The sequence below is a fragment of the Cyprinus carpio genome, chromosome B5, assembly GCF_018340385.1.
Source record: "Cyprinus carpio isolate SPL01 chromosome B5, ASM1834038v1, whole genome shotgun sequence".
NCBI lineage: Eukaryota > Metazoa > Chordata > Actinopteri > Cypriniformes > Cyprinidae > Cyprinus > Cyprinus carpio.
The window spans coordinates 32,050,134-32,068,539 of NC_056601.1; the positions used below are offsets into that span (position 1 = coordinate 32,050,134).

Here is an 18,406-nt window from a genome sequence, read left to right on the forward strand (position 1 = left end):
ATTGTACATTGTCCATTACGTTTCATTTGGCTATTTACATCCCTCCCGGTGTTGTCAACAAGTTCAATCGATTCATTCAAAAGATCCGACTCGCAAGAATGATCCATTCAAAAGATCCGACTCGCAAGAACGATGCATTCACGAATCGGATGACTCTATCAACCACAACAATTAGACTGTGGAAATTGTTTATGTTGCTTTAGTGATCTTAGTTTAGACATTCGCAGTCAAAGGGCTATGTAATTGGTTTGAGTTGAGATGTATCTATCTATCTGTCTGTCTGTCTGTCTAAAGCAGTTTACTGCAGTAAATATGGGTGCACAGTATAAAAATTACATAATTTATTTGCTACTTGTTTAGACACTGATACTGAATGCTGTATGCAACTCATTCATATTTGCCTGAGGAGCTCATAACTGTGGAATTCAAAAAGATTAGACTAAGTTTTGCTTCTATTTCTGAAATCATGTCAGCCCAGATTAATTTCTCATTTATGCTTATTTGCTTAACCAAATGCTGATTTGCAGCTATCACCAGTGCCATAACTGAGGTGGAGTGGCCTGGGTCTGACTCCCGCACAGAGAGATCACAGTCTGCTCTGTAGATGGACAAACTCGTCCTTTCCTCTTCTAGAGAAGAGTTCACAGTGGACTTTGTCGGTCTAGCCAAAATGAAGTCGAGTCACAGTATCTGCAAGATCACCATGAATCTCAATCTGTCAAGAACAGGTCAGATTTCATTTCCAAAAAAAAATATAAAATAAATAAATAAATACAAACCTGATTCCAAAAAAGTTGGTACACTGTACAAATTGTGAATAAAAACAGAATGCAATGATGTGGAAGTTACAAATTTCAATATTTTATTCAGAATACAACATAGATGACATATCAAATGTTTAAACTGAGAAAATGTATAATTTTAAGGGAAAAATAAGTTGATTTTAAATTTCATGGCATCAACACGTCTCAAAAAAGTTGGGACAAGGGCATGTTTACCACTGTGTGGCATCCCCTCTTCTTTTTATAACAGTCTGGCAAACGTCTGGGGACTGAGGAGACAAGTTGCTCAAGTTTAGGAATAGGAATGTTGTCCCATTCTTGTCTAATACAGGCTTCTAGTTGCTCAACTGTCTTAGGTCTTCTTTGTCGCATCTTCCTCTTTATGATGCACCAAATGTTTTCTATGAATGAAAGATCTGGACTGCAGGCTGGCCATTTCAGTACCCAGATCCTTCTTCTGCGCAGCCATGATGTTGTAATTGATGCAGTATGTGGTCTGGCATTGTCATGTTGGAAAGTGCAGATCTTCCCTGAAAGAGACAACGTCTGGATGGGAGCATATGTTGTTCTAGAACTTGGATATACCTTTCAGCATTGATGGTGCCTTTCCAGATGTGTAAGCTGCCCATGCCACACACACTCATGCAACCCCATACCATCAGAGATGCAGACTTCTGAACTGAGTGCTGATAACAACTTGGGTTGTCCTTTGTCCTCTTTAGTCTGGATGACATGGCGTCCCAGTTTTCCAAAAAGAACTTCAAATTTTGATTCGTCTGACCACAGAACAGTTTTCCACTTTGCCACAGTCCATTTTAAATGAGCCTTGGCCCAGAGAAAACGCCTGCGCTTCCGGGTCATGTTTAACCTATAGATATTGGCTTCTTTTTTGACCAATAGAGTTTTCCTAGCCGTTGTGATTTCAACGGTGAATGTGATGCAGTGTACGAAGATGGATTGTGTTCAGCCGACAATGTTTTCTCTGAAGTATTCCTGAGATAACCCATGTTGTGTTTTCCATATACATTAGCATTTGGTGATCCTGTATGTGATGCAGTGCCTTTTTATAAGGGCCAATTGACGAAGATCACGGGCATCCCAGTATTGGTCTTTTTGGAATATTTAGCTCTATGTTCTATCCAAAATTAGCCAATATTTGGCTGACATTTCAAAATGTCTCACTAACTTTGTAAATTAAATAAAGTTTATGAGATTTGTAAATTATTCCATTCCTTTTTTACTCACAATTTGTACAGTGTCCCAACTTTTTTGGAATCGGGTTTGTAAATAATAATAATATTTAGAATTGTATGTATTTTTATTAATTTATTTATTTTGGAGTGAAATGTGACCTGGCTTTAGGGAGATTCATGCCTCATATTTATTCTCATAAAATAAAAAAAACTACAATTACAATCAGTGTTTGATGGTGTTAGTGTGTTGTCCACACTCATAGTATGTTAATGTGATGTTAAGGTGGCGATATGATGCGTGTGATTTGTTGGAACAGGAAGAGGAAGTCACAGCTGAGCTGGTGAAAGTGGTCTGGTGCAAAGGCATCATATACACGGTGAGTACTGATTCATTTCATGATCATACATTAGCACCACCACCCATTACATCATCTTAAATACCATTAATAAGATAATAACTTTTTGAAGACAATGATAGGTGGTTAAAACAACGTTTAGCACATTAAGTACATTAACTAGTCAAAACCCCCCAAAAAGAACGGATCATTAATTTGTAACCAATTTTTAGAAAAACATAGAATAAAAATAAATCCTCTAAGAATACAATCCAAGGACAAATAGGAATTGAACTGAATAAGAAAAAAATTAGTACAATTTCTCCCATAAGTTCACATTTCACTGCTGGTTATATATGCTCAATGTGTATATTTATGTAGCCTACATCTAAATACACATACATAAGATTAATCACGATTAATCGCATTCAAAATAAAAGTTTTTGTTTACATAATATATGTCTGTACTGTGTATATTTATGTAGCCTACATATAAATACACATACATGCATGTTTATATTTAAGAAAAATATGTTATTTATATATTAAATATATTTATGTATATTACAAATTATATATACTGTATATATACATGTAAATATATGTAAACATTTTCAAAATATATATTGTTTGTGTGTGTATTTGTATATACATAATAAATATACACTGCACACACATATTATGTAAACAAAAACTTTTATTTTGGATGCGATTATTCATGATTAATCATTTAATCTTTGACTTAAGAATCATTTATTTACCCTTATGACTAATTAATAATAATTTATTCACCATTATGACTTATTCATAAGACTTTATTCTCTATTATGACTTTCTTCTGTGGAGCATAAAAATTACCCTTATGACTTATTCATAAGACTTTATTCACTATTATGACTTTCTTCTGTGGAGCATAAAAGAGAAATGTCAGAAGAATATCTTTCAGAAAGGTTGATTAAATGATTTTCTTTTTCTTTTCTTGAATGGTGGTACCCAAACAGTTGCTGGCAGCCATTGACATCCATAGTATTTTTTTTTCCCATATTGTGGAAGTCAACTGGTTTGCCAAAAATCTTCAAAATATCTTCTTTTGTCTTCAGCAGATTTTTTTTAAGGACTGAGTATCAAACAAATCAAGTCTATTTGGGACCAAAAAATGAAGATATACCAATTCAACACATTTTAAGGACTGAGTATCAAACAAATCAAGTCTATTTGGGACCTAACACTGATGATGTTTCATTTCATCTCTTTCAGTTTAGTAGATGGAGTGATAGCGATGGTAGAGATCTCACCTGGTGATGGTTCAGTCATCAGATCAGAGTTCCAGCCAATTCCTTCACACATTACAAAGCTGGAGCTGCTCACAGAGATGTAGGACAACTCTGTAATGCTCACTTTGACATTCAGTGAATTAAAGGTAGAGTGTATACATTTGCTGAATGATACAGAAGATTTCACCGTTGATTTCGGTGTGTTCTCAGGCTGTGGACTGTGTGTATTACCTGTGTGGTCTCCCACCTGACATACCGTGTCAGCTGTATTCTGTCGTCACACTGGCCAGCAGGTGAGATGAGAGGTTTACAAGCATACAGCTCACATCAAAACCAAAAGCAGACAGGATTCTCAGGATAGCTGATGTCAAACTATTCCTAAAACACTGAGTATCCTGTCTTTTTATAAAGGGGCAGGAGTATCTTTCAACTGAACATCAACCTTGAGACATGATTCATTAAATTAATTTATAGAGTTCAGTCCCTAGGGGGTGATAATTACACCCAAATTGTGGCTCTGCAATATATTAAGTCAAGCATTACTATTTCTCATTCTGAGGGATTTGAACGGAGTTACTGTATTTTTTAGTTTCTAAAAAATAAATAAATTAAGACTTTTATTCAGTGAGGATGTATTAAATTGATCAAAATAACAGTAAATACATTTTACAAACTATTTCTATTTCAAGTAAATGCTGTTTTTATGAACTTTCTATATTCATCAAGGAATCCTGGTCTTCACAGAAATATCAAGCATTAAAACTGTTTTCAACACTGATAATAATAGTAAATGTTTCTTGAGCAGCAAATCAGCATATTAAAATGATTGAAAAAGAAGCCTCAGAGACATAATTACAATGATGGGAAAAAGAAGTCGGACCTCGGTGAGCAGTAAATTGTAGGTGGGGGGGACATAAAAACCACGAATGGCACTAACCCCCAACTGCTTTCCCCCGCAGCATAAATGGCTGTTCAGTTGTGTGTGTGTTCACTGCTGTGTGTGTGTGGTAGTGTACGGGTCATTTGGCTGTGCATTCCACGAACCAACCCCAAGTTTTGAATGGTAGTGTATATTTTGTGCATTCCACAAACTTTTTTTTTGGTTTTATATCATTAGGATTTTGAAATGCTTCATCCAGGCCAGAAGCTCCCTGAGATCCCCGCTCTCTCTTTACTGCTGGAACGAGGTGCGTGTGATACTCACTCTATACTTTTTTATTTTATTTTACGTTTATATAATTTACTTTAATTCCTGCATGTAATATATTTTATTTATTTATTTTGCTAAATGTCCCAGTCCTAATCATTCAGCATGTCACATATTTTTAATTTTTGATGTATTTGTGACGGCAGTTTGGAGAAATGGAACGGAGACTCAAGAGAGAAACCAGACCCTCTCACAGCTCAGTTTGCCAGATGGGCACCAAACTCTTGTCCAAGCTGAGACAGTCCAAACTTAATATTCAATACACCAATTGCTTATGAAAATCCTTAACTTCTTGTTTTGTCTCAAACTCTCTCGGGTATGTGTCTGCAGTAGTGCGGTGTGTGACTGGGTAAAACAGAGCATGCGTGCAGTGGGTGTGGCTCTCTCAGACCCCGCCCATTCCGACACACCTCAGCCAATAACATGAAGGTATTTAGGGACTCTTATTCCCTGGATCATTATTTTGTATTATTATTATAGATATATTGACCTGGAAGATGCATATCAGTCACTCAAGGGATAGTTCACCTGGAAATGTCATTCAAAACAAGTATGTTTGCAAAGATTAATGTCCAGGTTTTGCTTTTCTATATAGTGAAATGGATGAAGGTTGGCAACAACAATCTTGTTTGCTGGTATGCAAAGTTTTATACAGAACACTTGATTATTTATGCTAGAATACAACATTTCTGATTTCATCCCGATTCCCTATGCAGATCTGTTGTTTCTGAACTGGAAAAGTACATGAAATAAAAAAGGCCTGTTTTTGTGTTCCAATTTTTATAATACTAAAAAGTCTTTATTTCATTTTATATATATATATATATATATATATATATATATATATATATATATATATATATAGTAAGGAATTAAAGTTTATTTATATAGCACATTTATCTCAGCAAAGCTGGCCAAAGTGCTAAACAGAAAAAAGTTAAAACATAAGACAAGCGAGACAAACCATAAAACAATAAAACATAAGTAAAATCAATTAAAAAGTCACAAAATAAAGATAAATTCTAAAACAACACTACAAAAGCACACACACACATGTGTGTGTGTGTGTGTATATATATATTATAATCATGGTACACACACACACACACACACATAATTGTCCTCTACAATATATATATTATAATCATGGTAGTATTTTTGTGCTGCCTTTATCACTTTTGAGAATAATTATAATATAAATTGAAAAAGTGTGCTTAATTGTTATGAAAATTATGTGTCAGAGAAAAGAGCAGGCCTAATTTTCTAGCAAAATATGATTTATAATTATATAGTAATATAATGTATAATTCTAATCTAATTTCTAGAATAATTATATAATATGATTTTGCTCCTTGAAAAGACTCCACAGACAGACTAATAACCTAGTGATAGTAGTTCAGTGCATGCTATCATCATTATGGTAAGTCTGTTCATTTGCTTTTTTGTGGCGTTCTGAATTAGAAAACTGACCTCAACTAAACACCAGATATATTATTATTATTATTATTATTCATGCTTGTATCACTGGCATTTGATTACCTGACCAGAGTTTGTGTTGTTTCTCGCTCTGAAAGTCCAAAGAATAAGAGTGTGGTTTGAGCTGATGTTAAATCTGACCCCAGATCAGGGGATGCTCGATAGTGAAACCCTGGTTACACCTCTTCCTTATTAAAGTAATGGAAACATGCATTTCCTCTGGGTGTATTTGTGATTCTCACCATTTACAGAGTCACCGCACTCTTGTACACACACTTGTGTGCTGGCTGGGTGAGTCTGCAGGGAAATTTTGCTGATTTATTTAAATGAGTGTCTTTTATTATGATTTTTCAGTTCGCTGTTGATGATTTAGGTCTTGATTATCTTGAATGTACTTGAGTTAGCAGATGCAATGATAGGAATAGTGATGTGATGCTTTTTTAGGATTGATAATTATATGATGCGATTGATAAGAATGCAATAATATCGATCATATAGCTGCATTTTGAGGCAGATGGCAGTATAAAAATTCTCAGTGTTTTTCACGCTTGTGAATGTAAAGAGTGACTAGTGTAAAGGCGGAACCCTAAAAGTGTGAATATGTGCAGTTCACAGCTTTTTTAAATATATAACGTGTTTTTATCAGTAGCCTGCTTAAGAGGGGTTTGTATATTGCTGCATTAATTATAATATTAGGGATTATAGTTAATAAATGTAGTCTTTTTTAAATATTTTGTGTTGACTGCAAAACTTGCTACTACAGTGCTAGGATTTTGTGTTTGGTTGTGTTCAGAGTGGCTTTCCTACACTCTTAAAAATACAAGTCATCTTTGGTAGTTCCATGAAGAACTTTTAACATCCATGGAACCTTTACATTTCACAAAAGGTTCAGTATATAGGAAAAAGGTTCTTTAAATTTTGAAAATGTTCTTCACACTAAAAAAAAGTGTCGTGTTTTTTGGGGGGAAATTACCGTCTGCAGTTTATGCAACTGGTCACAGTCTTCTTACAACTGAGACTTTTTTCAAAGGGTTTTTTTTTTTTTTTATTACACTGTTTTGACTATATCACAATTGCGATTTTAGATTTTACACTAATCTCAAAATTACCTTTTTTTAAACCTAAAATTATCATTTGTTTTGAAACAGAATCAGGTTTCCATAGGCCCCTCAATTACTGTAAGTTTATGTAATTATTTTGCTCCATTTTATTCCACCATACAATTCTAATTGCATATTTAAGTCATAGCATTATGTCTTCTCAACAAGCCACATGATTTGACGTGTCGCAGGGTTTCCATCCAAAGTTGCGAATTTAACTTATGCTCAAAATCGGAATATCACACAAAACATGTGTGAACGCACTGTTTCCATCCAACGAGTCAAAGAGAACAAAATCGTCACTTCCTGATGAACTGGCACTATACATCACTAAGAAAAGTAGGAGAAGCTACTGAATATAATAATTTTCATATATAATAAATTACTTGCACCGAACGAGCAGACGAAACACAATCAATGCGGTTATTGCTTTCGGGGGTGTATGCTGCTGTTTGGGAATGCAGTTGTTTAACAGTTCTGGGAGACAATTATACAGAAATACTTTGATGACAAACTTTGCTCTGGCATGTCCAAATGACCGTAACAACATTTCAGAAGCTGTGAAACAAGATCGGTCCGCTGGTTAGTCAGGATTTGCCGTCCCATAGTGCAAAGTCACATTACTTTTTTGATGCGCTTGGAGGAATTTATTTGCAAAATGCATTTCCATCTCCCAATATTCTCATTTACCCTTTTTTCGCACTAGTCAAAAACCACCTCAAGCAAGTGTACAAACTCTTTTGCAAATTAAGGAATTTTTATTTAAAATTCAGCATTTCCATCATTAAATTCTGATGCGATACTTCAAAATGCGCATAAAAGCAGGGTGATGGAAACCCACCTGAGTTACTAAGTTATGTAGTACCTAGTGTTAAATGATTAATTTATACTTTTTAAAGTTGTAAATAAAACAGTGATTGTTGAAATACATTTTACTAAAAAAATATTGCAGTCTTTTTACTTAAAAATTTTGTTTAACTCCAAGTGTTACTTGCCATTTCCTCGTAATTATTTGTGAAATTAACTAGCAATTTCTGAGTTAAAATTGTTTCTACACTAGCATATTTAAACCCAAAATTGTATCTGTTACCATTAGTTCATTCACCATGAACTAACATGAACACCATACGATTGTATTTTCGTTCACATTAACAAAGGTTAATGATGCTGTTGCTCACTTAGTTCGTGAATTAACTAGTGTTAACAAATGAGACCTTATTGTAAAGTGTTACTAATGGTTGTGTTTGACATTTTTAGGCCAATTTCACTAATGAACAATCCATGATGTCTCATTTTAAATCTCTGGCTGGTGAAAGTACGTATTCCCAAACTGCTAAGAACAATCAATTCGGCAGCGCCAGGAATAATGAGCAGAATCCAGTGTTGATGATGGCGAAACTCAAACCTGTGGACATGAATAAAGGAGCAGGCTCCAAGCCTTTGCCTAAACCTCTCCTGGTCAAACCCAACTTCATGGTTAACTCTATGGAGACTAGATTCAATCTTTCAGTTTCTAACGACAAGGCCAATAGTGACTCGAGAAGTGATGCTGTTGGAGTGAAGCTGCCCAATAGAGGGAAACAGGAGAACGCTTATACACAAGCCCCCACTGGAGCTGGATCCCAGAGTCCTGCAAAACCGCCTTTTATGCAGAAACCCCTTCATCATGAAAACATCTCTACAGCACCAGAAACCACTGCCAGTGATTTGTCAGTGCCGAAAAAGAAGCCTCTTCCTGGTTTGTTTGTTTTAGGAAAGTGTCCCACCAAACCACAGAGACCTCCGCTGGTTAACCTCAACAAGTTCAGAGAGAACGGTAAGATACGGACCTCCATGATGAATGTTTTTATCCAGATAAGAAAGATTCAGTCCATTATTTTTAAATGACTGGATTCAATTTAAGTATACAGTAGTCAACATTTGAAGTGGATCAGAAAAGTTCATCAAAGTTGACCTCACAGACAAGAACGCATTTTGGTTTTAGGACAACTTTGCTGAAAGGTTTGGATCCACTTCAAATGTTGACTAGTGTACCCCCAAAATACCAGTAAGATTTTTGGACACATTACTGTTCAAAAATTTGGGGTCAGAAAGATTTTTTAGAATTTTTGGCTGTTCCAGGCTGCATTTATTTGGTCAAAAGTACAGTAAAAACAGTAATATTGTGAAATACTACAAATAAATTTTTTTTGGAATATATTTTAAAATGTAATTTATTCCTGTGATGCAAAGCTGAATTTTCAGCATCATTACTCCAGTCTTCAGTGTCACATGATCCTTCAGAAATCATACTGATATGCTGATTTGCTGCTCAAGAAATATTTCTGATTGTTACCAATGTTGAAAACGGTTTTGCTGCTTAATATTTTTGTGGAAACTGTGACAATTCTTTAAAGAATAAAAAGTTCAAATGAACAGCATTTATTTAAAACATAAATCATTTGCAACATTTTTGATCTATACCTTGCATCTTTCCTGAATAGAAATATTAATTAGTAAAAAAAATTAAATCTTACTGACCTCAAACGTTTGAATGGTAGTTTAAATCACTTAAAAAAATGTTGAAATGTCATTGCGTTATTTAACTATATATTAAAACAAGTATAATTTATATATAAAAAAATACATTCCACAAAATGTTTAAAATGATTTTAAGGTGATTGAAACAATAATAAACAACATTTGAGATCACATCACAATAAAAAAGACGTAAATACAGAGTTCTGGCATGAAACTCTAGATGGCGCAGTCCGATAGGTCTAGTTCAATCTGATCTAATGACATCATTATCACATGGCACAGCTGATTGGTTCTCTCCTGTATCAGTACCCAATGAGCTCACTGCTCAACATTCAAATATTTGACTAGTGCTTGCTGTAGCAGTTGCAGCTTGCTTCAGAAGTCCTCCACCTTCCCCAGCTCCACCTGTATAGATCTGCTACGAGGTGATTCATGTATGCTGTATGGGGGTTATTTCATGTATGTTATATTTGCAGCAGCAATATTTCTGACATGCTCACAGCAGCATGTTGTGGATGTATTGGTAGTAGAAAGTCTCGGTGCTTCCGCCAAGACCAAATACATGAACGTTGTCATGTACATTACCATGCCAGCCCCTCTGAGAGTTGTCATGACAGAAATAATATTTCGCAAAAAGAAAATGAATCCTATATGTATTATTTTCACAATAATTAAGCACATTTTCTCTGGTTCTGTTGGTTTAATGTGTTGTTACGTAATATAATAGCATTCATGAAGTGTGTCCAGATGCTTTCTGGGCCTGCTGTGTATTCTTGTCTAAACATCCAAAAGCTATTTCCCTAAATTATGAAGTATACACAATTACATATATATACTTGCCACTTCATGATGTTTCCATTTGCTGGTTCATCAGTATCCAACACCGGCGACCCTGAGAAAAATTTCTCCTTCCCACCCCCACCGCCTCCTGATCGGCTGTCAATCACATCTGTGACTCCACCCCCACCACCACCATCAGACTTCACATTTCCACCTGCTCCCCCTCCGATGTGAGTTATCCCTTTATGAGATACATATCAATAACAATTCTGTAGATTTGTACATATTTACAATAAAATAAATATATAGAAATATTAAACTCAAAATAATTATTTTAATAATTTGAATTGTATTTATTTATATTTGTTTATTTATTTTAAGATATTGTTCTGTAGTAATATAGTGGAGTACCTTGGGGTGGCACATGATTAAAAATACACAAATGCTGTTGTACATGAATATGGTAATAGTTCAGCACAGTGGTGAAATAATAATATATTACAAAATTAATATTTGCATTCATAATTTCATAGTATTCCCACCCTGATATTGTACGCTGTAGCACAGTTTATTTTTGTGAGGGAATGCAATGGTACAATTGAATGTTTTACGAATTAGACAGAGATGTGAAGCTGCAATTTAAAATTACGCTTGTATTTACTGTGAAAGCTGTGTTTCTTCTGTTGTGAACAGGGATGAGGAGGGTTATTATGATGATACGGATGTCATGAGCCGGACGGAGACTTCACTAGGTGCAATTCATATTAATGTTTGATTCATACATTGAACCCAATAAATATCTGGATACCTAATGTCTGAATGCCATTATCTTACAAAATATCAAAGCTGGTGAACCTAATTTAAAGAAAGAGCACATGCAAGTATCACTTGCATACCTAATCAAATTTAGACATTAGGTGTGACTTCCTCTATCATTAGGGCTGAGGTTTATATTGACAAAATCTCTTTTCTGTTTTAGGTAAAAGCAGCAATGACCCTGAGGTAAAGATGAAATGTTCATTGTGTTTACTTACACCGTATAATCTGACATCTCTTTAGAGATGTTTTAAATAAAATAACATATCGATGCTGAGACACTTCTATAAAAGAATCAGCAGGTCAAAAGGAAATGAAAGCATTAACAACACAGTCATTATAATGGACTGAAGAAAACTGTAATGAGCAGAAGGACACTATTTACAGTTCGCTGGTTTTGATGCAGTAACTTTTACAAAGCAAATGTTGATGTCGCTGTGTGTTTCTTGTGTAGGAGTCAGACGAAGAAATGTACGAGGATCTTGATCACAACTGGTAAGAATGTTAATTTAATGTATGAGTATTAATTAATTTAAGTATTAATTTTCACCTGTTCTTCACCATTACTTTAAGTCATTTTTAAGCAGCACCCTATATAGCACGTTTTGCACACGCAAATGCTGCTCACATTTTCTTCAGAAAATGTAGTTGGTTAGTCTTTAGTAAAGGCTGCAAATCAATTGGGCTCAAATTTTAAGATGATTAATGCAACAAAACAAAAAAATCTAAAAATCTTCTTCTAATGGAAAACTCTCCTCCACACAGGCCAGAAGACAACAAAGAACTGAAAGAAGAAAAGACGACAAAAGAATCAAAAGAACTAAAGAAAAAGCTGGAAAAAGAAGAAAAGAAACGCTCTGAGCAGGAGAAGAAAGAGAAGAAAGAGAGAGAGAAAAAGGAGCAGGAGGCCAGGAAAAAGTTTAAAGTAATTACAAACATCTTAGTGCTCAGTTTATTTTTATTTTCATTATTTTTGCGAATCCCCAAAAAACACGTGAGACACATTTCAAAATCGATATTTTATTTCACATAAATTGAAGATTTATATATATTCGAATATATTTTTTCTCCATGGACAGGGTGGTATTAGTTTTTCTGGCTTTTATTTAAATAAATAAATAAATTAGAATAAATAATTTTATGCTGATTTAAAAAAAAAAATCAATATATAATGAAATGACATTTTATACACACACACACACACACACACACACACACACACACACACACACACACACACACACACAAGGGTTGGTCAATGAAGCTGAAACACCTTGTTTAAGACCGTAATAATTTAGTAGTATGATGTAGACTCCTTTTGCAGTCAATACATCATCCATTTTTTCTTGGGGGTGACAGATACAATGGATATTTAAGCAACATGAGATTATGCAAAAGACACTTAAGTTAGATTTTTTTTTTTTTTTTTTTTTTTTTCCCCAGGAAACAAGACTGAATATCTTATATCATTTTGCTTATCTAGTAAATGCATCTTGATTTAAGAATTTTTAGATATTTTGACTAGAAAAAAGAAAAAAGTAAAAAAAAAAATAATCCCATTTTTCATAGTCTATAGCATATATCATAAAATATAACATAACCCATAACCAATACTCACTATTCACTACCACAGACAATATACAACTTCAAAACTGCAATTTTGTTGCATGTTTGTAAACATGGTTATTTCTTTCTTTCTTTCTTTTATTACTTTTAAATACAAATAAGTAAGGATGTAACCATTCACTCAAGTCATGATTCGATTCACAATTTTTTTAACAAAATTAAATTTAAGACAAATTATAAATTAAATGTGTCCTTTTATTATTACTTGGACAAAATGTTGCATGTTTTTTTTGTAAAATTGGAATATAACACTATAATAATATACTAATATAGCACTTGCATATTATTGCTCTTTTGTTGGTTTTGATTGCTTCTGTTGTCCTCATTTGTAAGTTGCTTTGGATAAAAATATTTAAATGTTTTATTTGGATAAAAAATTTTATGTAAATGTAAATAACAAAACTAAACTTTAAAACAAGCCCCAAATCAAATAAACAAGTAACACAAATATAATAAATCTCTTTATATAAACAAAATAAGGCTTTGTCTGTGCTCTTTCCATTTAAAATTAGAGGCACCCACTGCATTTTAATCATGATCCAAACAAAGATGCTGCGTACACGCAACATGAGCAGTTTTTAATCTAAATTAGATTGTATAATTTCGAAATCTGAAGCAAAAACAGAATGGTTTGACTTCAGTTTTGTGAAACTATACATAAAAAATATCTGCATGAAACAGAGCTGAACGAGACGCAGATTCACTCTCTGCCAGCAGGTGGCGCTTAAGCGTTTCCTTTTTTACTGCTGTAAATGAAGCAGCGCTGCACATATGAACTTTAATATGCATTATACAGAGGCAAGATGAAAAGAAAAAATACTATTTAAATTTTTCTAAAGACAGTAAGTTCCCTTCAGACATACATTATAAACTCCTACTGCTAATTGAACTGCGATTTGTTTAGCATCTCAACCGATGTGAATAGACGCATATTTGAATCGATTATCAACCGGCTCATGGTTAATCGTTACATCCCTAGAAATATGTGACAATGACTGTAAGAAACTTCCATCATCACTGCTGTTTGTGCTTGGACAGATCAAGGGTCCCATATTGGTGCTTGAAACGGTGAAGGCCATTGTGGATCACAAGGGAGGAAAGAACAAACTTCCACTGAAGCAGGGAGAGAGCATTGAAATAGTGCGCAAAACAGAAAATCCAAAGGACTATTGGCTCGCCAGAAACACTGAAGGCCACTGTGAGTTACTCTGCCACACTGCACTGGATTTACATTACCAAGAATTCAATAATGCCTCACATGTTGACAAGAGCTGCTAAACTGAACATGCTATGAATGTCTATATTAGGCTGAAGCTTCCTGTTTGTCTCTTCCTCTTTGGCTGGCCACGGTCAGCTGCTATTTTGACTTGGTATGTTTTTCATCTAGATGGTTTTGTGAAGCCTGACACTCTAGATATTGTGAGAAGCACACCGGATGGACAGGAGGTGTATGATGATGTGGGCGCCGATGATGACGTCAATTTGTAAGAGAGTAACTTATTAAAGATTATTAACATTATTCAGGTTAATTTTTTTTAACTAAAAATCATCTCTTTTTTTTCAGTCTACCAGATGGTAAGCCATTGCATTATACATTTCATAAATATGAATTAAATCACATTGCAATCATGTGGTGAGTGTCAAATGAAGGAAACATAAAGGAAATGATTTTTTTTCCCTTGTTCACGACTTTGTCACATGACTGCTTCCAGCAGCTGAATGTGATGCTGATATTTATGATTGTCCAGATGATCCGCAAGCTGATTTCAGGTGATTCATGTTCAGAAGCATTTAAATACTGCACAAATACTAATCCAAACCATTATGACAGCAATTTTATTTTTATTATTATTACTAACTTCCATGCTCAGCACTTCAGGTGCAGCAAGATTTAATGTTTTTGAAAGAAGTCTCTTATAATCACTAAGGCTACATTTATTTGAAAGTGTATAATATACTTTTTATTAATTCATTCATTTATATTTTATATAATATTGTGAAGCATTATTACAATTTAAAATAGCTATATGTCTTTGAATTCATTTTAAAATATAATTGATTTCTGTTCAGTTAAAAAAATATTAATTCAATTATGTAAAGTAACCAAATCATCTTTATTTTTAAATTGAGGGTTTTTTAGCTTGTCATATTATTTAAATATTTATATTTATGTTTCAAATTATATTATTTAGAATTTATAATGTTTAAAAATTTGTATTGAACATATACTTGTTTAGAAATACATGTGCATGTATTTTATAGATTTTATAAAATAGTATAGTCATTTATATTATATTTATAGAAAAAAAGTTTGTGTCAATAATAATAAAAAAACCCTAATCTGTGCAAATTCCACACTGATAGGTGACAGTCTAAACTCATAAAGTTTTGAAGTAAATGAGTGTTATTTAAAGTGGCTTTTAACTTGATTGCCATCTGCTGTAATGTTACTGCTGTTTTGCAGCTTTCCACCTCCACCTCCTCCAGACCCCACTGCATTTAATGACATGTGTGAGTACTATTGTATTCTAACTATACATTAGTATAAGCAAAGAGCATTGAATTGATTCTCAGAGAATCCATGTATGCACAAAAATGTTTATCTTGAATGCAGTGTTGTTGCTTTGTATTTAGGCATCTACCATATTCATAAATGTAAATGCTCCACTCAAAGCCTCCGTTTTTTTTTTTTTTTTTTTTGGTGGCTGTCCAACAGGTTCCACTGATGAGACATATGATGACATTATTCCAGCAGACTTCCCTCCTCCTCCTTCATCTCCTAAAAGGTTACTTCATACATGTTACTGAAGAAGAATTAAAATTTTTCTTTTTTCTCATATTATTTTAGTAAGCATGTTTGTAAAGTGCCCTTTCCCATGAATCTTTCATATTTTGGCAAGTCATTATGTTACACATCTGAGTCGGTAAGATTTTTTTTTTAATGTTTTTGAAAGAAGTTCTTATGCTCATCAAAAGTGCATTTATTTGAAAAATACACTAAAACGGTAATATTTTGAAATAATAATTATTGTATTTTTATATTATTATATCTTTGTGGGAACTGATATTTTTTCAGTATTCTATGATGAATAGAAAGTTCAACAGCATTTATTACAAATGTGCCAAAAACCAATACATTTTTACCGATCCCAAGCTTTTGTATGGTTAATTAAATCACTATAACAAAATATCAAAACAAGTCATTTATTGTATAAAAAAACAAAGTTATGTTGCAATACATTTCTCAAAAAGAAGATCTTAAGATGAAAAAACAACAACAACAACAACAATAAACACTCGTTTAACATCAAATTAAGGACATTAAAAAAATCATATTTTCCATAAAGAAAAAGAATCCTGTAGTGGAACCATTCAGGATATTTACATCTTGATATTTTTTTTTTCCACAACAAGTAAGCACATTTACTGAGTTCTGGTTATTTAATGTGTTGTAACGTTTAATCAATTTAAAGGGTTACTCCACCCCAAAATGAAATTTTTGTCATAAATCACTTACCCCCATGTCGTTCCAAACCCATAAAAGCTTTGTTCATCTTCAGAACACAATTTATATTTTAGATGAAAACCTGGAGGTTTGAGACTGTCCCACTGACTGCCAAATAAATAACAGTGTCAAGGTCCATAAAAGGTATGAAAGTCGCCGTCAGAATACGCCATCAGCTGTGCAGTCTGGGTTATATGAAGCAACAGGAACACTTTTTGTAAGCGAAGAAAACAAAAACAACGACTTTATTCAAAAATTCCTTTGTCAGCTGTCTCCTCTGTGTCTCTCCACATCACGCTTGGAACGACATGGGGGTAAGTGATTAATGACAAAATTTTCATTCTGGGGTGGAGTATCCCTTTAATGTGTCCTTGCTGAATAAAAGTGTGTAATTTTTGAGCCTTGCAGACCTCAAACTTTTAAATGGTAGTGAATGTTAAGTCTCTCTTTTCCCACAGCTTACGAAAGTTCAGCTCAACAAGTAAGACAGACGAGATGGACCCGAAGAAAAAGAAAAAGTTTGAGAAGGAGGAGAAAGAGTTTAGGAAGAAGTTTAAAGTAAGATACGTTTGTTTGATGGATGGTGAGTGAATGACTGTATATTAACCCTCGTTGCCTCTTCTCGCAGTATAATGCAGAAATCAAAGTGCTGTATCAAGCTACTGTTCTCCAGTCCCTGTCTATAAAGAAGTTTGGTAATAAAGACTTGCCAGTCAAACCTGGAGAAATCATTGATGTGATAGTTCATCCAGTAGATGAGAAAATCATCGCCCGGAACAGCGAAGGAAAATGTGAGTTGATTTAGGACATGATACATGCCCTAGCAGAAGAGGAAACTCTTTTTAATTATTCTCTCTCTCTTTCAGTTGGCTATGTGTCGACTGCTAATTTGGAGCAGTAAGTACAGTCTTCCTGTTCATTTCCATTTCTATTCTGGTTAGACGATGTTTTTGCATGCAAAAAATGCATGTTTCTTCATCCTAGTCAGGTTTTGCATTTCTAAGCACACTTGGCTTATTTGATATGCTTAAATGTTAGTGAATTCTGAGCAATTGATGTGTAAAATTCAGCAATGCCATTCTGATCTTGTATCATTGGTCGATCAGTTGACCACAACTTCATGTTTTTTGTGCCTCACTTCCTCCTCTCTAAGGACGGCTGTATTTATGACGATGTTGGTGAAGGTAAGGTTTAACTCGCACGGTTAATGAAGGTGTGTTTAGTTGAAATCTTTCATCATTTTGTACTGGAATGATTTTTTTTTCTGCTTATTTGTTACAGAGTGTGTCTACGACAATGACTAAGCTTGGATAAACTCATCTCGTGTGTTTTCATCATCTTTTAACATCCTTAATTGTCATTAATTCTTTTGCCAAAAAATCCCTATGTATTTTCATTGTTTGAGAATGATCTACAGTAAATATTATACATTGTATATACAGTGACCTCAGAAGGAGTAAAGTCATTTGTGATCCTGTCTTTTGTGTGTGTGTGTGTGTGTGTGTGTGTGTGTGTGTTTTATTTTTTTTTTGGAATGACAATAAAGGCTAATTTTAATAATAAGACATCGATCTGAGACTAATCTTTAGACTTAGCATTATATTTTAGTGTTGACTGCAATTTCAGCCGTAAGCCTTGTTTTTGTCACACAGTGGTGGGGCCGCTACATTTGTATGACCGAATTGCTGTCAGTCTGCTGAGCTGTGCTCTGGGCTTTGATAACAACAAATCACAGTGGATTATTTACCAAGAGATTTGGATGTATGGGATTTTTATGATTAAATATTTCTCG

The 18,406-nt window shown here is 34.0% G+C and overlaps 1 protein-coding gene and 1 pseudogene across 3 annotated transcripts; both read left to right on the top strand.

Annotated features, from left to right (window-relative positions):
- The first annotated feature begins 312 nt into the window (after positions 1-312).
- Positions 313-5,075, top strand: LOC122137390 (annotated as a pseudogene).
- A 29-nt stretch (positions 5,076-5,104) lies between these two features.
- LOC109104717 (FYN-binding protein 1) lies at positions 5,105-18,059 on the top strand. Of its 3 annotated transcripts, none has more exons than XM_042723158.1 (18): positions 5,105-5,220; positions 8,625-9,183; positions 10,762-10,897; positions 11,361-11,419; positions 11,647-11,669; positions 11,938-11,978; positions 12,249-12,408; positions 14,148-14,307; positions 14,497-14,593; positions 14,674-14,684; positions 14,822-14,879; positions 15,574-15,620; positions 15,826-15,895; positions 17,073-17,172; positions 17,243-17,405; positions 17,481-17,511; positions 17,767-17,798; positions 17,896-18,059. In XM_042723158.1, the coding sequence occupies exons 1-18, from the start codon at positions 5,215-5,217 to the stop codon at positions 17,916-17,918; spliced, it is 1,776 nt and encodes a 591-aa protein (XP_042579092.1). In that variant the 5' UTR covers positions 5,105-5,214; the 3' UTR covers positions 17,919-18,059. The 3 variants fall into 3 exon arrangements, with proteins under 3 accessions (XP_042579092.1, XP_042579093.1, XP_042579094.1); XM_042723159.1 differs by having other exon boundaries at positions 14,825-14,879; XM_042723160.1 differs by lacking the exon at positions 5,105-5,220 and adding an exon at positions 6,369-6,558.
- Positions 18,060-18,406: the final 347 nt, after the last annotated feature.